General features: G+C 43.7%; 1 protein-coding gene across 1 annotated transcript; it reads right to left on the bottom strand.

The window, feature by feature from the left end:
* Window positions 1–904: 904 nt before the first annotated feature.
* Window positions 905–20,541, bottom strand: LOC131263815 (photoreceptor-specific nuclear receptor-like). The gene is made up of 12 exons (XM_058266074.1): window positions 20,472–20,541; window positions 17,709–17,840; window positions 17,395–17,623; window positions 10,657–10,760; window positions 7,291–7,356; window positions 6,093–6,207; window positions 4,865–5,493; window positions 1,824–1,924; window positions 1,603–1,713; window positions 1,386–1,535; window positions 1,154–1,318; window positions 905–1,087 (listed from the first exon to the last, which is right to left on the bottom strand). Exons 1-12 carry the CDS (start codon window positions 20,539–20,541, stop codon window positions 905–907), a joined length of 2,055 nt encoding a protein of 684 aa, XP_058122057.1.
* Between the last annotated feature and the right edge of the window lie 1,235 nt (window positions 20,542–21,776).

Raw genomic sequence — 21,776 nt, 5'->3', positions numbered from 1 at the left:
ACGATGCATTAAGTGATGTTTGAACAAAAAACTCATGGCAAATTGTTGAAATAGATTCCATTTATTTGTTCATTTTTATTACATACCATCGCGTTCATTAAAGCCACACGGCTGAATATGCAAATCGAATAAACAAAAGAATGTTCTCAACGCAACGAAACTGAAAAACTACGAAAACCGATTCCCATTATTGTTACTCATTAAAATATGCCTAATCACCATCGCAGAATCCAAAGTAAAAAATACAAACTATACTAGTTTAATTTTCATTTGTGAATTTTTATTTCTCCCTTTTTCCCTGCTGTTCCCCACCTCTTGCATCCCATGGCACGAGCGTACGTGATGCCAAGCTTGACTATCAATAATGAACTGATAATTTCGTGTGCAACAGCTCACAACACAATTTGTGGTTTTTCAATTCTTCTGGCCACGAGCGATGTTAACACGTTGCGGTTGAGTCGCTCACGATCACACTCACGTTCTAAGCAGCACTGCATTAATTGAAAATAGAATATTAATCAACGTACAATTTCGTGGTTTCGGCGAACCAATTCGATTCTCATAATTTGCCTTCCATCCTCGGTCGCCCCCGTTCCAATGGAAAACTAATCAGTTCCCTGGGACGCACGAACTCATTGCCGGGAAAGAAAAAATGATTTAAACACCTATGGCTACCGAAACATGATTCGGTCGCATATCCAATTGCGAGTTCGTTAAAATTAGTCTACTTTGCAGCGGAGAGACATATAAAATTAGGCAAGTTTTATCTAAGAATCTAGTTCCCCCTCTTTCCCCTAGCTGTTGCTTGACTCGAGCGGACCACACGTTATGGTTACTTATACACTACCAGATGTCGACTTTCCCGCTGAATGACGCGAACGCAAACACTTCCTATCTGGCAAAGCTAGTTTTTGTACATATCACATAGAACCTTCTCCATCGGTGTGTTGCCGATCGTTTTCTGGAAGTAGATCGATTCTATCTTTTGCGAGTTGACCGCCCGGAGAAGGGGCAGCATCAGCAGCAGCCGTCCGAATCGGGCAATCTGGCCGGGAAATTGCGTTCGGGAGTGCTGCGACAACATAACCTGGGGAAAAGAAAATAAAACATTTAGAATGTTGCTCGTCAAATTCAAATGATAAACTTCGCGTACCTGTGCTTGATCTTGGAGATTTTCAATCTGAACCGGATCCTTAAGACCACGCGCCTCGGAACGGAACAGCACGATGGCCTTCATGCAGGCAAACTCCGCCGGATCAACCATCACCGATTTGAACCGGCAAAGGGTATCGTTGAGGATACGGAGATCTTGCGCCAGCTGGAAAGAAATTTAATGTTAAAACTTCAACATTTTCTTCAGGGACTCAAGTTGACTGTCATCGTACCTGCCCAGGTTTGAAGAAGCCGGAATTGTTGACGCTATTGCAGTGTTCGTTTAGCGAAAACAAAGTACAGGCGGTCGTATCGATAGGCATGCACCACTGGATGGCGTTCAGAAGGAACAGTTCGGCCCATGATTCCTCCAAAAGGATAACCTACAAAAGTGTGATATAAGTAGAAAGGTTAGAAATCGCCATAAAAGAGCTCCGTCAATGAACGTACCTGATCTCGAAACGTAAGGCTGGCGAAGCTGGGAAGGTTTTTCGCCCATTTTACGGCCATGAAGAGTAGTCGGGCACTTGTCTCGTAGATTGTTTCTTGAAAATTGAACATCTAACAAAAAATAGAAGATAAGAAAATATAATGATGAGATTGTTTTTTGAACCTAATAAAACATTTAAGAAATGAAGAAATGAAATGATATAAAAATATGCTACACTTACAGGTCCCTGGCCGTAAAAAGGATGGTTCATCAGACTAGGAATGTTGTTATTGTTTTGCGCCTGATCTGCGTCCTCGTCGTTCGTGACATCGATGGAATCATCTGCCAAAGAAACAGGAAGCAAATCGTGACATGTGAAATCACCATTAAAAAGAAGTCTCTAACAATCCCACTATCTACGTTGCCTTATGCCGTTCACCAGGCCAATCCTTAAATCCATGGGCTTACCTACCAGGCCAAAATGCCTCTGACACCGAGACCAACCCAGGTCCGCCTCTTTCGTATGCCCGAGAAACTTCTTCGTCGGACAAAAATTCGATACAAAGTGCATTCGTTGGATAGGGAAAAAAGGACATTCAACCCATGCCTTTCCACCTTCACCAACCCAGTCGCAACTGGTTCGGAATGCAAATTAGGGTCTTTAGGGTGGAAATGAAAAATAAAAATTCAATCAAATAAAAAGCTCTCCCCTGCTCAATGACAGACGGGTGTGAGAGATTACCCAGACGATGTGGTTTTTTTCCAGCAGCCAGATTCACTTGGCTATTTTTAGACGAAAAAAAACTCTCCACCACCGCGAGGACTTGTGTCGCCAAGAGATCCATGCAAAATAATCAATCTCGGAGACAAAAAAAAACGGGTTTGAAAACTACGTTCAACTTCCAGACGTAAGACACGTGCGTCGTGATTTAACATAATAAGTAGAGAGTACCCAAAATACCAAGAAAACATTCTATGGCTTCTTACTTTTACAATTACCAAACAAAGAAGGAAACCAAATAGCATCTGTGTGGACGAATTGTGGAAAAAGCAAACACTTGTCTACTCCATCTGATCCTTCATTTCGCAATCGATTGTTCCTCTTTTTTTGGCTCGCCAATTCCAGCGCCATTAGCAGTAATCGTTTTCAAAAGTGACAAACAAACTTTTACAATTTTTCAAACGCGCAAAAAGGGGACGATTAAACGCCACTTCCAACGCCCCATCGAAATCTTCAAGTGTTCAAATTGTTTAAAAAATGGCAAAAACACTGAGCGAAAAGAAAAATAAAATAATCATCCTCTGTCGCAAACGATCTCTGGTTCGCACAGTTCGCACGAACGATTTCCGCGGGGCAATTTTCCGTGCCAAGGTTACCGGGAGCCGGCACTCTCACCCCATAAGCCTCACTTGACGTGAGGGCAATTTAATTTTTATCACCATTTTTACAACCAAGACACAACAACCGCAGACGTGCCGCTCTCGGGGGAAATGTGAAAGGTCCCCGACGGAAGCTGCCAAAAGGAGACCGTGTTTACCGAAGTGATTTTTTACCATTTCCGCCGTGTTCACTTTAAGTTTTCATTTATTTGCTTTAAACAACTGCTCACTCACCCTTGCGAGGGAGCAACACGGCAAAGACACCCCGCCGGGCTTAATGATACAACGATTAATAAGCCTTTCGGGAGTTGCAATTGCACATCTGAGATTTTAACGTTTAACGTGCCAATGTCTGGGAATGATTGATTAATTGTGCGATTGCGCTCGGTAGGGAGTGCGAATTTCCTGGCGTGCCAAGTAAAATTGACACTTTGAAATGAATAAACAAGGAATGCTGATTGTCGAATCATTATTATAAATTGCAAAGCTAATAAATGAGAAACTTAACGATGTTTGAATTGCTCTTCTTCACTGATCAGTTAAAAGAAACAAGTTTGTACTCTTGATGTAAAATAAAGATTTCTTGATTATTGTATAACCAATAAACCAATAACTGATTATTTGGTAATCAATTGAAAGCATCGACAGTTAACAATTGAAACCTACAGGTTATCTTCACATTACCTTTTTCCTGTTGACTGAGAATCAATTTTTGATTGTCTAAAAAAAACATATTTGTGTTTTAAAAGAAACAAATTTGATGTTCAATATTTTACACATAAAATCTGCTATGAATTTCTGAGTGTGTTAAAATTGAATTTTGTTTATTCTTTTTCAAAAGATGCGCAACAAATCAATCTACAGGCATTGGATATCAATCCACAAATTATCTCTGTAATTTTGTTGATTATCTGAAACAATAAACCAACATCATTCGGAGAGGACCATTTGTGAGACAATAAACCATCGTCATAATTGTCAAATGCACTCGGACAAAATCACGGCATGACCCAAAACACACGACTTGTCTACCAGCCAACATACGCAAACCGGATTTCCGACCGTAATCCGTCACCGGATGGCCAAGGTGGTGGTGGTGGTGGCAGAATCATTTAGCATAACAACATAATGATTTAGAAACTCTCCCTTCTTTCGACCAGATCCGACTAAACTTCCACGCATCCACATCTATTCACCCTTCGACCCGAGGAAGAACAACTCCATGCAGACACGGGCTCGTTCGGGTCCTCCCGGATCAATTACCCTTTCGGAGGGAATATACACACATTCAACCCCTCACGATGGCGGTGACGTAGGAAGCAGAACCTGCTTATGAAACCATAACGCAAAACCCGCCAATCCCCCAGGCCCGCGTCCTTTTTGGTTCTGGTCTCGGGGAAACAATTATTTATGCGGTATTAAAATACCGAGAAGTGACAAATAGTTATTTTATGCCCTTCGGGACATTTCGGCACCATGGAAAAGGGAAGGGTGGAAAAGAAAACAGAGGGAGTGTGTGAGTCGGCACACGATTGTATACTTCATTAGTCAAATTAATTTTCCAAAACTCGTGTCCTGCCTCGAGGGCAAAACTTGCGTGCCCGCCGTGTTGAGCTCTTCTTTGCTCAGAATCTGCTTGTTTGAGGATAACATTCCTAAATCTCGATGTGTTACAACGCATCGGATGAAGAAGTGATCGATTAAATTATGATTATATCATTTTATCACCGACCCTCGGAATTGTCAGCTTCCGTCGGGATTGTCGATTGCATAACTTCGACGGCATGAGCGATAAAAGTTCCATCAACCAAATTGACTCCTCGTCTGGCCTTCCCGGAAAATGAGGTCCCGATGGAAAGAGTTTCGTTTCGTTTACGTTTGCGTTCGTATGAGTGGCCTTACCGTCGTTATCGTTCATGTTGTCCTGCTCGAGGATGGGACTGGCGGATCCACACGACGACGAGCTGTTGTTGTTGTGATGGTGCTGTTGTTTGTCCGCCTCCCCGCTCGAGCCACCCGTCGGACAGCCGCCGCCCCCCACCCCGAGTCCGTTCACCGCGCCTCCAATCCCGTGCGTCGGTGATCCTCCCCCGCTCGGCGACTGATCGCCCGCCATTGAATGGTTCGACGAGGACGTCGTGTTCAGGTTCTCCGTCGAGCTGGACGACGGGTTCTTGTTGTTGTTGCTATCACCGCCACCTCCACCACCACCCTGTACCATGTTGGCCAACAGCGACGCCGAGCTGGCTCCCGTGTCCCCTCGCTCCGCGCCACCGCCGATCGAAGCGGTCCCGCCGGAAGCGCCATTGTGCGGCATGCCTACTCCGTTCAGATTCATCGACAGGCCGTTCGCGAGCCCGTGCATGGCGGCCGCATGGTGCGGATGATGGGGATGATGATGGGGCAGGCTGTTCACCAGCGAGGACACCTGGCTGTGGTGGTGAAGGAATTGACTGGTCGGCAGGGCGGGCGTTGGCAGGATGCTGGGACCGTAGCGGGACGGCGAAAGCAGTGCCAGCGAGACGGGCGGTCTGGAAGGATTGGTGTTGAAATGGAAATCGTTTAGCCTTTCGAGCCAATTATTAGCGAGAGTGATCATTGATAAGAGAATAAATAGCTTTTTAAAAATACAAGATTGAAAAGTACAGAACGCTTGATAAATTTTTGCAGTAATGCAGTAAGTTAAACAAATTGTTCTTTTTATTTTTGTGTCACAATATTCAAAGAAATCAAACAGCTTTGACTAGATTGTTGTATTACGAACCAGAAAAAATACATAGGGATTACTAAATGCAACAATATCAAACTAAGAGACCTATCGATTTGAAACGTTATTTTATTTTCCGAAATTGTTTTCATTTTTGAAAAAACCAGGTTTCCAGCAAAATGGATTCAATTAAATAAAATAATTTCCGAATGAAGGAAGAAAGCTTTACTTTAAAAAAATTTATTTTCCTTGACCCTGCATCGATTCTAATACTTCTCTCATCATTTATCAAATTCCCCGGTAAAAGGCACAAAGGGTTCACACATCTCTATAAAGATCATTACGTCAAACATATTGTCCTTAAGGGGTCTAACTGTTTGCACACTCGAAAACAAATTTTCCATCCACCGGCACAAAACTCACCCAAACACTCCGACGGCGACGGCCGCCTCCCGGAGGGCCCGACCCTGCTCCATATCCCGCAGCGCTTCCGGTCGGATTGTTGCCGTATTACGTGGTTGACGCTCATTTTGCACAGCTGGAAAGAGTTAGGAAGGGTGAGAAAAAAAACGTTATGAAAAACTGCCAATGGGAAGTGAAGAAAACAGTAGAAGACCAGAAGAAGGACGGACCCGGAAAATGGATGTCCGTCAAAAAGGGTTCCCGATCGTTACGGAGAAAGTGGGCTTCGAAAGGATGCAGGACGCGAAAGCAACCCCTCGAGGATCCTCGGGAAAAAACGACAACTCCTCGCGGTAAGGAGTTTATCCCAAATTTTTATGCATAATTAATTCCACCATGCGGTGCCAAACCCGCCAAAGTGTGTGCATGCGTGGAGCGATGGCACGTTTATGTTAGCGGCTAACCTTTGTTTCATGTGTGGATCGGGGAAAGGACCCGCCAAACCCTAAACGCCGCTCATTAACACCCTCGTGCATAAATAGGAAAGGATAACGATGCCCGAAAGTGGCCACTCACGCATCCGAGCGCACGTGCCGAAGATGTTTGCCGGCGGGTTTTTCTACACGGTGTGGGTTTTTCCCTCGCGCAACGTTTGCGGTTTAAACGAGCGGAAAACACAACCGACCCGATTCATGCAAAAGAAACCCCCGTGACCTCGTCAGCGTCGAGGCCACGACCGATCTTTTGACCTGATCGTCCACGAAAGACAAACGAACACGTCGCGGGCGGCCAATGTTCATACGCAAAGTCGTCTTGTTAGCATAGCGTGCCATCCCAACTCCCACCCACCGGGAGAAAAAAAAAACAGAACAAACTCAACCCAATTTGTAACACTGGAAAATAATTAGAACATTGTTCAGCCGCAACGAATGGCGCGTGCCAGCGAGGTGTCCGCCACCACCCCCGAACCACCCGCCAGACCCGATGAGATCTGACGACATGGCCTTGGCCACAAGCGCACGTCCCCCCGGGTTTTGGATGCTTCACTGAAAATCGAAAGTATGAGATCATTTGAATAAACACACACACACACGCTCACACTCTCAAACACGGCAAGTGGCTGCACAGTGTTTTCAAACCGAAGGTTTCGTACTGGCGTTTGAGGTGGCAGAGGAAGGAAATGTAGGGCAGATACAGAAAGTGACAAAACGGGCATTACCAAACGTGTCAACAGCTCCCTTCATCTGCTGCTTCAAGCTTCGGATGGTGTGATGGAGCATGATGGCTTGAGAGATAAGAAAAAGAAGTAAAAAGAGAGTGATAGAGAGAAAGAAGAGTGGTAGGAGAAGGGTGGGCGGAAAATCCCTTTCAAGGTAACATTTTCCTAACTCAAGCAAATCTGAGCAAAATGTAAAGGGATATGAAATTGAACGATTCCATATCATCAGGGAAGCTATTGCCGTTTTTTTAAATTTCAAAAAATCACAATTCACAAAAATTAATAAAATGAAGGTAAAATTAATAAAATGAAAAAAAATCGTAATAGTCACGATCACATCAAAAGAAGTTGATTTATGGATTTCAACAAGTCTGGGCTATCATAAACAAAGCAAATGATTTTTTCTAACGAAAATTTTAAATGCTTTCATACTAAACTGATGCCAATACAAAAGTAACATTCACAAAATCTCATTCTCTAATCTGTTGTCTCATAATGTTTAGCTTCTAAAACGAGTTTTATGTGATATTAATTTTTGTCAAAATAACTTTTTGTTGTATCTTTAAAATAAAATTAATAAAGGGACAGTTCTAAGAATCAACTCAAGCTATAAGCAAAAAAACATTTGGGGATATTGTAGGCAGTGATTCCATATTTTTCGATAAGTTGCAAACATTGCGCATACAGCTTTGTTTTGTGAAAATTGAAAATTTGAAAATAGAGCAGAATTTGATTTATTTCTGAAAAAGTAGCGATTCAAATGCTACTGATGAAGTGTATTTCCTGGTAGAAATAGTTTCTCTTAACTGCTCTAGTGTGGTTGATTGTGGTTAAAAGATTGAATTACTTGACAACATGTTTTGGCAAAATTATCATCTCTTGAAATTATTCTCACTTAAGCATGGTATCGTTTAAAAATTAATCATATAATAAAGATTCATTTTTTTAAATTATCATTTTACATTATCTATTTATTGCACTTCAATTTCCACTCAACCTCTCAAATCTCAAACCAAATGATAAAGCACCCATTGTTTTACCAGCATTCATACTTTCCATACCATTATATTTTCCTCCGTTGGTATATTCTACAGCTTTAGGTGACATAATCTCGTAAAAGCCGATCATAACGTCTTAAACAATTTGATCCTTCAAATGGCACTCGATTTACATAAGTACTTTTTAAACACCTTTCGGAAAAAAAGAACCGGAACCAGTCTTCGCTTACTTGGAGAATCCTTCACATTCCATCCATTGTTTTCCCGTTGTAGTCTTCCCTTCCAATTTTGGGATTTTCGTCCTTCCTTCCTTCCGCCCGCAGGCAAAGCTTCTTGTGTTTTAAATAAGATTTCGCTTTCATTCTTAAAAATTGCTCTCCGAAGAAAGCGCATGAAGCAACATGTAGCGAAACCGATCGAAAATCGGTAACAGTTCGCCGCCTTGAAGGTGTTTTAATGATCGCAAAAACCAAACACTTTCCCAAGGCGTATTATCTCCTTGGCTGGGGAAGGAAAACGTCAACAAAATGGCAAAAGGCAGGATGTGTGTGTAAGTGTGTTTGTACGTGCGGTTTGCCTCATTTGCGTATCGGTCTTGCAATCAGTCGCAAATTGTCGCCCGGCTCTGATGGGTGCCATTAATGAGCAAACCCCACGACGGACTCCCGGAGGCACCTTCAAACTTGTTATTTCCTCCCATCCGTCTCTGCTATCACCCGCGTGATACCCCCCACCCCATTGGTGTCCTTTACCCACCGCTCTAAAGTTCACTCCTATTGTCACAAATGGTGCCCTCCCCTCGCCAAGGGTTTTGTGATACATCGAAACCAAGGTCGAATGGAAACGCGTGGAACGTTGGGAACCGGGGAGGTCGTGCACGTGCGATGTAAAAATTACATTTCCCAACAAACCGGAACACATGCCGGTAGAACAAACACATCCGCTACTCCACATCCACACCACCTCGACAACGGTTCGGTTTTGATCATCGCTCATCACTCGCTGATGAAGAAACTTTTGTTTTTTCGTTAAGCACACCTTGCAGCTTACATTTTTCATATTTTGCTTCCACGTAACCTCCCAACCTTCTCCCCTTCGGAAGACACTGGACGGGTTTTCTAGAAAATCATTTCACACGTCTGCAGTTGTATCTAACCTGCTCGTTACTGCTCGTCGGTCGAGCTCTGTACCAATTTTCCTAAAATTTCCATACCAGATATTTTTTCTACCAAATAAAACGTCGCCACAAACGCCGCAACATACCCGCAGCAACAATTCATTTTGTGCAAAAAAAAAAATCTAGAGTAACCTGCGAGGAAATACCCACGAATGTCTAATCTAGTTTAGGTTCTCCAACTTGGTTGGTTGGTTGGTTTATCAGTCAAAGTGTGTCGTTTCTCTCGTTATTGTGTACGCTTTCAGCACTGGCGAAACTTTTCCGTTTATTTTTTTTCTGTCATCACTGGAACTGTTTTTTTGTTGTTGTTTGTATTATTATCTCTTGGCTTAGATTCCTTCTTTTATTATTAGTTGGAGCTTATATGTTTTGTGTCCTTTTTTTCTCTCCCCTTTCCATTCGAATTGTGGTAACACATTCTCCCCGGGGACGGCACTCGAGAGTGCTTTGATGCTTCAAGCTGCGAACTATTCCACTGGCCACATGGAAACTTTGTTCTAGCATCCCATTGCAACACGAAAGCGTAACACAATTTTACCAAATTGTTTTCTAATAACCGTGCGTTGTGGATGAATGCCAAACTCTGGCGTAGATGTGATTTGTGTGCAGTTATGGTGCTTTTTTGTTTTGCAACAATTGTTGTCTTTGTCGCAAGCAACTAAACCACGGAGGTTTCATAAAGGTTTTTTTTTAAAGACACTACTGAGAACATTTAATCATAAATTGATTATGGACTGTTTTCTTCAAAACGTGCCAAAATGGGCTCTCATGATTTGAACCTAAATTCAGGACAAAAGGAGTCCTAACACGATTTCAATTTTCAATTCAGTTTCGGAATCCTAAACGTCCCATGTATTGAAGACATAAAATGGGTATACGTACGGATGAAGCTAATCGATTGAAAACTCAATTATTTCGGCGCATTTTTGAACAGTTTCTAAACAAAAACGCGCTCCGTTGCGCTTTGTTCTGTTCTCATTTGATTCTGTTTGTCACATGTTGGCGGTTATGCATAAAATGTCCGGATATTTTGAGCCTGAAAAGGCTTACAAAAACAGGACTTTCTGCCCAGTGCATCCATGTTTCACAACCCATCTTTCTCGCAGTTTGTCACGTTTTAGGTTTCTTTTTAATTTATGAAATGTGTCATTTACATGTGCGAGAGATAAAAATTGTAATGAACATACTCACCATCCTTGTTCATTCCCATCGTAAGGCATTTTTTCAGTCGACACGCCTGACACTGGTTTCGATGCGCTTTGTCCACGGTGCAGCTTCCGGTTCCGGCCTGGCATCTAATCCACCGACGAAGCGAAAGAAACATAAATAAAATAAAAGTACACAGTTCATTAGCTTGCAATGTTGTGATTGGTTTATGATCTTAACAGGGTTAAGCTCACACAGCCGGATTCTACCAAATCCAGTTAGGGTAACACTTTGTGCTGATTAAATATATCCGGCCATACCCACCGGCGGGTTTCATCCTTCCCGAGGATGAATTTCTGCTCTGATCGTAACGGGTAATGACAGAAGTTGAACATTTGTCATGACATATGCGCCCCTAATTCCCAGTGTGTTAAGGCTATGAGTGCTATGATAGAACACATCGCCAGCCAGCGTGCAAAAGGATTCGAGGACTTCCGATTGAAGGCATCGCTTTCGAATTTGTCTTCTCGCTACTTCTCTCCATTCCTCCCGTCCTATTTAGTTCCGTTCCGGCGGTATTACACGAGCACCCGCGGTATAATCTTTTCACAATGGAACACAATCACACGCCATGCGCCAAAGGAACCACAACCACCGGAACCCATTCAATCGGAGGACATTTAATGCCGGATCATCTTTTTGCCGTTTTGCTTCTCGGAAAACCCACATTTGCTATGGCATTTTGTTCTTTAGTGCGACCCTTGGAAAAACAAGACACACACACTCACACTTTGTCACTCCTTGAATGCTTTGCTGTTTCATGTTGAACCTTTTACATTTTCGCCTTCATTCTCCCGCAAAGCACTGGATGAGTCCCGCTGGCAAGGGCGTCTTCAAAATCCCATTTGCTATCCAACGGGAAGCAGCCGAAGTCGCGAAGGGTCCGAGGGCGAGGCGAGTCAGCAAATTCGGCGAAGAGGAGATGTTAATTGAAATTGAAGTGTTAGCTGGGTCCCGTTAGTGGTTGTCGGTCCTTTTTGCACCCTCCGATTCACCGGGATAGAAAGGATCACCAAAAACGAAAACAACCAAGAAGGAGCGAAAATAAATGGCAAAGGATTTCATTCCTCTCTATCGCTTGCTGAAAATGCCGCCCTTTTTGCTGCTGCAAAGTTCAATGTGCCAAAGTGGAAAAGCGAAAGCACAGTTTCCATTCCGATGAATTGAATACAACTAAAACGCTCAGCCATCGGGGGAGCGCAGCCTTTTGTGGCCCCCGCCAGCAGCCAAGCAACGATCGGAATGACCCGAAATAAAATCAAACCTTCGCAAAGTCGAACGCCGCATTTGTTTGGCTCGAAAAGTGCGGATTAGGCGAATGATTCGTTGGCCGGTCGGGAACGGTCGGGAGGGGAGAACCGGGCAAAAGGGCGGAGGCTTGGCAGGCGATGGAGGCGTCCGGTCGTTTGTGCCACGGGGATGTTCGATCCTTGCCGCGTTCACGTTCGACAAAAATGGTGGCTGTTGGTGATTTTCCGACGTGGGGATAGAATGCGGAGAGAGTAAAAGATCTTAATCCCTACGATTGATGGTGTACTGCTGTTCGCTCGGTGGCCAAAGGGAGAAAAGACTGTTTCATCCACACAATTCCGATGCATTCGTTCGCACAAACGTCTGGTGCGAAGGACGGAAAAGCAATTTATTTTTGTTGGCAGAAGTAAAAAGTCCATTCAGCGTGATTTTGTTGAGCAGTCGCCTAATGTCATTACAGTTGATTCGTTTGCTTTGAAAAATGTCTGTGGCAAAATGAACCGAAGAGAATGGTGTATGTTAGGGGAAAAATTAGATTTTGAATCTTATGTAGTAAATATAGCTTTGGGAGATAATTTTGGCTAAGCTTAAAAGATTAATTTCAAACATCTCCATCTGGGACCAGTCAGAACATTTTTATTCTAATTTGGTGCTTCATAAAGCGCTGTACCATTTTTCATCCTACAATAATTTATGTGTGTACAATACGGCCTGGCCGTCCAAATATATATAAAAAAAAAAAATTTATGTTCATTTTACTTTACAATTATGTATCTTCCTTAATTTCATGTTATTTCTTAAATGTTTTTGTTTGTGTTTGCCATTTTTAAATCCAAGTAATAGTATATTTGAGTGCTTGAACTTACATTAACTTTGGAAAATAAAGGCTATTATAAAGTAAACTAATTTATTACATTTAAGTTATTTTAACTCGCGAATACCCGCAAGAATACGTTCATTTACTGATAGATCTTTCGAATCATTTATACCTTTATCACATTAATCTTTCCCCCAATCGTCCGTGATGTCAGATCTCAAAGCGGCGAACATTATCGTAAGCAGCATTTAATTTTCCTCTTCCCATCGGCGGGATAAATTCGACCCTAAAAATCCCTCCAGCGAACCACCGAACCTGCGCATCACTTGGGACACAGCTGGTCAAGTGTACGTTTAACATAATTCCAATCGGTCCCCGGAGAGGATGGTGAACCACGAAGCATAAAAAAAAATGTTTTCATCTCTGAACCCTAGTAGTCGACCGAACGCCGTCGAGTCGATCCCTTTTCCGGCAGTGATTTTCTACGTTTCGATTCAAATAAGGTTCGTCGGGTCCTCGACCGTTGTGTGTCGGTTCACTGACCACACCACGGTTTGGCTGTATGAAAAATTTTCCCAGGTCAGACAGGAAAATCCAAACTGGGTAGTTCTCGAGTGTAGTACACCTGTCTCGGTGGTCATATACATGGTCAAGTCCATCGAGCCGACAGGAAAAATGTACTCCCCTTTGGCAAAAAACCTTCCCGCAGAGGACCCCAACACAAACGCAGTCAATCCGTTTTATGAAGGTCGGAAAAAGAATGAAAAATAAATCTACTTTCATATTCACATTCTATGATGTAGCATCCACTGCGATTATTCACTCCAACATCATCCATCCACGTGTTTTTCAACGGTAGGGTGGGAGAAAGTGATGGAAAACTAATGGCTCCCCGACGGATTCAACCCGACACTGACGGATAAACTACGGACGTTGCGCAAAATGGGTCCCGGCTCATGTCGGACAGGTTCCATCATGGACTCCCGGACGTTTGCTGTAAACTCGCTGGAATAGAGTGAGTAACCGTCTTCCGGTCTTTCTGCCCCGAGCGTGCGTGAAACTATGCACGGCCTTTGCGCATAGTCCCACACCGCCTTCGACTGCATCCATCCCTAGGATGGCAACTCCCAAGGAAAGTCGTACCGTTGCCTTTTATCGCAGGCGAAACCGCACAGTACAAATATCAAAATATTGAATCAAAATTTATGTCCCTTCTCCTGGGAGAATGGGGGCGGGCGCTGGTGGGATTACGAGGTAGGATTACTTTTTATGATTTATGAAACCGGTGTACGACACGGGAATACGACGTGCCCGGTGCGCATCGAAAGGCCCGATTTTTCTTCCTCGTTGGCGGCAGGTTGCTGCAAACCCATCCATCCAAGGACTCCCAGGTGGAGAAAGTCGATTGAGTTTATGTGACACAGGAAATGGAACAGATTATACGTTTGATGGCGTCGTCGGTGTGTCATTCCTTCCGAGAATGCTTTCCGTTTTCTACGAGCCCGAAAGTGGAGCACATGATGATAACAGGTGAAGTACGGGTGGTGGGTTTTATGATCGTCGATAAATCAGCCCCCGGGACGAGCCACGAAAACAACGTTGGTACCATTTCCCAACTGGACGCCATTCGCTTTGGGGCGGGGGCGAAAATGGAAACTTTGAAATAATGGCAGTTCAAAAAGTTCACCCACGAGCGAACCTCGTACGGGTTCCACTCCCAAAAGGCCACAAGGCTCCATCGGTCGAGCCGAGCCGAGCCACGTCCAAACATGCTGGCATATGTTGAAAACTTTTCAATTTCCAAGCGCACCTCGGGGTGGCGGGTTTTTCCTGCGCTTTGCGATTTCCCGCTGGCAAGGCGAGTTGATGCAACGGCACCGATGCGAAACCATAAAATATCAATTAATCATAACACCATTTAGTGGTGGGATTTATCGCGCAGCAGCGATCTCTCGCTCGGCACAAGGAAAACTGCGCCCTCGCCCGGGGTGAGTCGGTGTTCCGTTTTCACGCCCCGGAACCACGGACCCGCTTCACTGCCTTGGCCCAAACCTGACAGAAGGCAGCGCAAAGCCTCGAATAGATACTCGCGCCAAATCCTCCACCAACTGGTGATGTTTTCCATGCACCGGAGGACAGAGAGAAGATTGGGCTGGTCATTGTCAACGGTGCGGGCTAGTAAAGTGCATTAAATACACCACCGAAGCCCGGTGCCGGTGCCGGCGGAATACAATTGAATGGTAACATCTGATAGATTTCCGTCCTAATCTGTCCGCCAGGACCAACTTGGCCGTAAAAAAAACCAACCTCCGAAAAAGGGATCAAGCCTGCCAGCTCACACGCACGAATCACGGAGGGTGCCGGAGGAATTGTTGATTAATTAGAATTTAATTTATTGAGTGGCACTCTAGCCATACACAAACGGACAACCGAAGGTTCCGTAGGCTTCGTGTTTCGAGGGGTCGCAGACTCAAACGCACCCCTCGGAACGATTCGCGCTCAGAATATATATTTTTTTTGTTCTCTCGCTCTTCACTCATCGCCCCTTTTTCCCGACCCGCACGCCGAAAAACCAGCCTAGACCCCGGGCCAGTCATCAGTCACGGCATCTTGGCGGAAGCTGTCCCATTGATTCCGGGGGTTTTACGTTAAATTGATACAGGGATTAAGTTGTAGTATCGCACACTTGGAAATCTGCCACGTTATGCCTTGCGGAAAAATGAAGGAAGGGAGGGAGAAGAGGAAAACCCGAGCCTCCCGAATGAACAATGCCAACAGGTTCCTCAGGACCGCGCGTCTGAACGAGGGTTTTGGGAGGAAACACTGCGCTAGGAAAAATTGGTAAATATTTACCAGGTCGCGCTCCTCGAAATTTCCTCCTAAAGCGGGGTGACGAAACACATTGTTCGACTTCTTGTTTGCCGGTGGCAATGGGAATTGTTTTGATTGGAAAGCCATTATTTTATTTGCACCCGGAATCCGGAGGTGCATGTACGTCGTTGTCTCGCGCTTGAACTGTTCGATTTTGCAACAAATAAAACTATGCAAACACGTGTTCAGCTTACGGGAGGGATTTGGAAGGACAGTTTCTTTGACGAATTATGATATTTAATCCAAGTGGCTGACCCTCACGAAGGAATAAATTGATCACAAGATCAATATGTCCTTTTTCCTTTGCGACACATGTTGATCATATTAAAAGAAAATTAGTTAAATGGGGATAACGCATGACTTTCTTTTTCACGTAAACAATATTTGAACGAAATGTTAGTTTGCCTATCGTCTATTGTTTTTGGCAACAAAGCAAATTATACAAACACGTGCTCGGTATAAACGAAGAATTTGGACGAGCAGGTTGTTTAATCATAAGATCAATATGCAATCTTTCCCTTGTAAAAAGACTGCAACTTGTTGAATATAAACATATGATTGCTGCCTTCTTTTATCTTATTATCTTATTTTTTATTTCTTCTTCTTTTATCGGCTGGCTTCGTTCGTACCTTCATGGTCGAACCTATCAAGTTGGTATTGGACCACATCTATCGTATACCTTTGCCAGCTCTTCGGGAGTTCCACAAGGCAGTAATCTGGGCCCAGTTTTGTTCCTGATCTACATTAACGATCTGGCGTCCATTCTACCAGCAGGCTCATTCTTGATGTATGCAGATGATATCAAGATATTCTCGGCTGTAAAAAATACGGATGACTGTCTGCGGCTTCAAAACCTGCTCGGGAAACTAGGAGTTTGGTGCACTGATAACAATCTGCAGTTATCTCATGAGAAGTGCTCATCTATTTCATTTAGTAGATCTCGACACCCGCTTCATTACAATTACGTACTTAATGACAATATCCTGTCCAGAACGTCCTGCATTCGCGACCTTGGTGTCCTGCTTGACTCGGAGCTTTCGTTCCGTGAGCACTACGAGTACGTCATCTCTAAGGCCAATCAACTGCTGGGTCTCGTTTTAAGAGTTTGTCGTGACTTTCGCGACCCGATGTGTATCAAAGCTGTATACTGTGCAATTGTACGCTCCGTTCTTGACTATTGTTGTGTGGTTTGGTCTCCACAATCTGCGCACTTCATCACCCGCATCGAGAGTATCCAGCGCAAACTGACCCGGTATGCAGTTCGTCTTCTTCCGTGGCGAAATAATCAGGTGCTGCCTTCCTACAAACAACGGTGCCTTTTGCTGGGCCTGGATCCTCTTGACAAGCGTCGTCAGGACATGCTGTGTACGTTTCTATTTAAACTGCTGAAAGGCGAAATCGACTCCCCTGCCCTTCTGGGTGGGGTCAACTTTTATGCACCCAGCAGATCACTTCGTACGAGGTTTCATTTCCGTACTGAACGTACCAGGACAAACTATGGGCAATGCGACCCGCTACAAGTTATGTGCAACAATTTGAACTCAGTCTTAGACTTATGTGACTTTAATCTTTCCACGTCAGTGTTTCGTGAGCGCCTACGTCTTCGCCTCGTATAACGATTCTGTAATCACGCGTTTTAACCCGTTTTTGTAATATATACTTAAGTTGTGTCGTGAAGACCTATGAGATCCGACGACTATACAAATAAATAAATGATTGGAAAGCTAGTAAATTAAATGGTTTTACATGTAAACAATATTTGAATACAATTTTAGTTTACTCACCGATAGATCAACTTTCTTCGCACGCTTCGCTTAAAGAATCCAGAGCAGCCATTGCACGCCAGTATTCCGTAATGTTTTCCCGAGCTCGTGTCCCCGCACACGACGCAGATGAGGCCCAGATTCTGAGCCTTTCGGGCGGACGAACTCGTGCTTTCGTTCACGTGCTGCGGAGGCCAGGAGAGGAGTCGATTCTGCGGTGAGTAGCACGAGATCGGCGATCCTCGATGATCTGTCAAGAAGAGGGCAGTAGCAAACCATCATTTGTGATCATCAAAACACTCGCTTCGCAAGGGTTGTGAAAAGCGTTGTCTTACCTCCTTTTCCGGACATTCCATTCTCAACGCGGGAAAGCCCTCCATGCCCAGCGTCTTCGATGTTAAACGAGCGGCCTCCATCTTCTTTCTCAAGCTTATCGTAGAAATCCGCTATGGAACCCTTGCTGAATCCTAAAAAGAGCCAAAATGAAATAAGGGGTATATGCTTCAGAACTGAATGAATTTTTGTTGCTAAGATAGCTTAATCATGTGTGGCTCAGAGTAGTCGCTTCTGGAAAGCAACCTTTGTCTCCCATCCCCAGACGGTGTTCCGCTTCTTCTCGAACCATTCATCAAAGCAACCTACTTGCGTGCGGAGAACAGCCGTCTCACAACAAAGCGCCTCGACAAACAGACCCCGGTCGCCCGAGCAAACAGGGCACACTCGAGCGACACCCGTACGTGGCGGCTGGAAAGACCCGATGGTGGTGCTGACTAAAGGTAAAACAATGCTGCCGCAAAACGTCTTCCGCTACGAATAAGAAATTAACTGCTATTGACTCACTGCTCAGGGAGGCTGTCAAACAGATAAACAAGCTACTTTGTTGCAATCGTTCGATGTGAAATTATAATGTCAAAAGCGAGCACACAGGCATTTCAGTACCTCAGTCGAAAGCAACTTGTTGCTCATGTCAAAATTCGATTTGATTAAATATAGATCAAGCATTTTTATGAACCTGTAATTTTGTCGTGAAAAATATATTTTCTTCCCTCTTCCAGGATTACAGAACTGAATTAAGGCCATGGACGTGGCTGTCGTTATAAAGCAAGTACCAGTACTGGTACTTATGCTAATCAATTTTCTATCCTCATCTGAAGACAATTATTCCCTTACTTTATCACGCCATCTCGTCAGTCCCTTGTCGCTAGCGATGAAAAGCGTCCATTTTGATTTCACAACTTGTCACGCTGTCTAGGCATGCCAGCAGGATCCCGCCACCGTTGGCTGATGTTCCTGCTTCACCTTCCCAACTGTACCAACAACCCCGACTATTTGTGGCGCAAACGTTAGACGATGAGTTAGCGAAAAACTCGTCTGAATCGTCGTCGTACATGTTTTTATGAATTGCGCTCCGAGACTTTTTAAACCACCATCGATTGGCGTGACGGCGTACGGCTAACAAAGGTGAACGAGCACCTTCTACCGTTCGGCAAAATTTTCGTCCCGACGTGGCCCAAATTACAGAAAGTCGGAATTTTTAAAATAATATAGCACAGTATGCACGCGCCTTCGCTGTTGCCACCTGAATCAATAGGCGGTTCAATGGCTTGAGCTCCGGCGGCAAACAGTTACTAAGGATGCTGCCTAAGCGAACCTTCTTTGTGTTTCTTTGTTTTTTGTCTATAAATATTTTCTAAGATGCTGCTTAAAAATTTTCTCGAATAATCCTGTTTTTCACATGAGCAAGAAGAACATTGATTTTAATTGAATAATTTAATTTAGATTGAAAAAAGATTGTTTACAAACGACTCCATCCAGTTCGAGGAAAAGGAAGCAAATACTTTGAAATCGATTACTATACTTTGTTTCTTAGCAATAAAAATTAAAGAATCACCGAAAGTTGAGTACAAAGTTTAGAAAATATAAGTACACTGAATTAAACAATGCCCTTAACAAAAACGTAGCGCTTTTAATCAAATTTATCAAATTATTGATTATTCTTGATTTAAAAACAATTGTCAATAATAACAAAAGTATGACTAGAGCATAGTAAAGGAAAACCATTCACTCACTTTTTCCGAAATTCATTCTCTAATGGAACTTTGACAACGTTTAATATTCAATTGGAAGATGTGATATAAATAAATAAAAACACTCACTTAAGTGAGCATTACACCTTCAAAGTAAATTCCACAGATAAATAAATTTAACTAAACTTTTGTGAACTTCTTTAGAATATTATCAATCATATGGCATGTAAAGGTAGTTCTATCACCAACAAATCCGTTATTGTAGCTATGCTACCTGTTGTTTTACATTTTTGTTGGAAAAGTACAAGCGGTAATCATTGAAATATGGTTACGCTCGTTTTAGTGGTAAAATAGTCTAAATAAAATCCTTCATTCCAACGCGATCGCCTGAATACGATTTCCTATATATGATGGTAAGTCCCACTTCTTATCCCTACATAGGTTTGAGATGGACGAAGTTGTCTTAATATAATAAATGTATATCATCAAACGAGACGGGGCATTGGGGTCTTACTCTTTAGAACATTCACATAGAACTCTGCTCCATACCTACAACGATTGCCATCAATTGCATGGAGAGGAACATCTTAGATTTCTCAACTAGCAAAAGGGGACCACATTCCGGAGAAGGGCAAGTGTTTTCGCACTGTTTGAGTTGACACCATCAGTTATCAATGGTTGATAATGTGTTCAACTACTACTACTGTACTACTTAATGGTCCTGATCTTGTTCCTTGCATACAACGATCCCGAGCAATCACTTCGAAAGGTAAATCGCCCAGTTCCCCAAGTTTTACGAGGCACCACTTTCCGGGATATAAAAGTGTATTTTTGATCTGTTTGTAGTTCCCATTGGCAATTACCATTGGTTTATAATGTGGTGCCACTATCAAGAACATAAAGGAACCCAGCTACTGGGAAATGTGTGGATACTACTAGTTCTTTTCGTACAGCGATCTCCATCAATTGTCCTCATTCATGCGCGCTTGATTCAAAACTATGTAGACTCTTTCATTCTATTTAGTTATTTTTAATAATAAAAAATAAAACGTCCTTGCGTTGCTTGCTTACCAGTTTTGTTGTCCTGCAGTACCGTTGAGCTTTCCATTCTGGTACCGTTTTTCTTGCTGAACCTGAACATCAAAAAGCACTTGCACCGACGCTAACCTGGCCAGGTGCAACTATTAGCATCCCATTGACTTTTGACCGGTGGTTTCAAGCTAACCCGGTTCGCGACTTTACCGAAACCAGGACTTATGCTTTGTGCACAAGCTTAACGTTGAGAGTAGCGTCAATTGCACTTTTTCACGCTCTAGAAGAATATTGCACATTCGAAACCAACCCTTTCCGCGTGGATAGGTTATGAAAAACTAGCGAACTTTGCGGAATGATCCTGACGATTAGTCTACAGGTTTTATTTTCCTGCCTTGTCTAGTAGAACCACTACCGGAAAAAAAACTCGTACCTATAGAAAGCTCGTGTGTTTCCTTCCTAAGCTACAGTCACTAGATGAAAATTCGCACGGAAACGTTTTCCACTTGACACGACGCGCCTGAGTTTTCACTTTCAATCGAATTAACTTCCGACAACACGACTCGTCGATGCCGTTGGGTGTCTATGCAAGTTGCACCTGGCACAAAAACTGCAACTGCACAACCTTCGTCCTGCTATTTCTCACTGCACCAGATCCTTAGACTCTCACTTTCAATGTTTTTTTGCTTTATCTACTTCAGCAGTAGATTTTTCTGGTGAAATGTTTCGTTTGCCGAACCAGAAAAAAATGGTCGACCTTTTTTGTTCTTGGCTTAACACCACATGCAACGCAAGAGTGCAAGATTTTCCTTTTTCAATTCACCCAGATGCATCCGTCGGAAGGATCAGCAACGCTCGGGCCGGCCTTTTCTAAACCACAGCATAACACAACACACAACTGCTAACTGCAACCCGTCCGTTTATCTACTAAAAATCACTCCGATAATTTGATAACGCCACAGCTCGAAACAGCTCCATCGAACGGCACAACCGTTGACACAAGTGCCGGATCTGGGTTTCCAATCGGTGGGGAGAGTGGCGTGTGACGTCCGTATAGCTGCTGGAGGAGCTGCGACGATGTTTCGACAGTCGAAACGACGAACATCAACCGCGGGGCCGTGTGTTGCTCGGTGGAAAAACAAACTACTTCTGCGATGCTGCGTGGCCTTTGCCGTATGCCGTGGGCCTCACTGTGGCTGTGTCGATGACGACGGCAGGGGAGAGGAGGACGACAGTAAGGAGGAAGGTTGTTGGCAAGCGAACAGACAAACGCTGACACACGCCGATCGACACAGCAAGGGACGAAAATTCATGCAATCGAAAATCTCTGATTCGTCCTCTCTT

This window comes from Anopheles coustani, chromosome 2 (genome assembly GCF_943734705.1).
Source record: "Anopheles coustani chromosome 2, idAnoCousDA_361_x.2, whole genome shotgun sequence".
NCBI classification, from domain to species: domain Eukaryota; kingdom Metazoa; phylum Arthropoda; class Insecta; order Diptera; family Culicidae; genus Anopheles; species Anopheles coustani.
The sequence above is the reverse complement of the archived record's forward strand: the minus strand, read 5'-3'. Positions and strand labels throughout refer to the sequence as shown.

Coding starts and splice junctions, on each gene's coding strand:
- LOC131263815 (XM_058266074.1), bottom strand. CDS start 20,541: ATGTTCAGGTTCAGCAAGAAAAACGGTACCAGAATGGAAAGCTCAACG. Junction 17,841..20,471: donor ACTGCAGGACAACAAAACTG/GTAAGCAAGCAA, acceptor GGCTCTTTTTAG/GATTCAGCAAGGGTTCCATA. Junction 1,925..4,864: donor CAACATGAACGATAACGACG/GTAAGGCCACTC, acceptor TTTCTTTGGCAG/ATGATTCCATCGATGTCACG.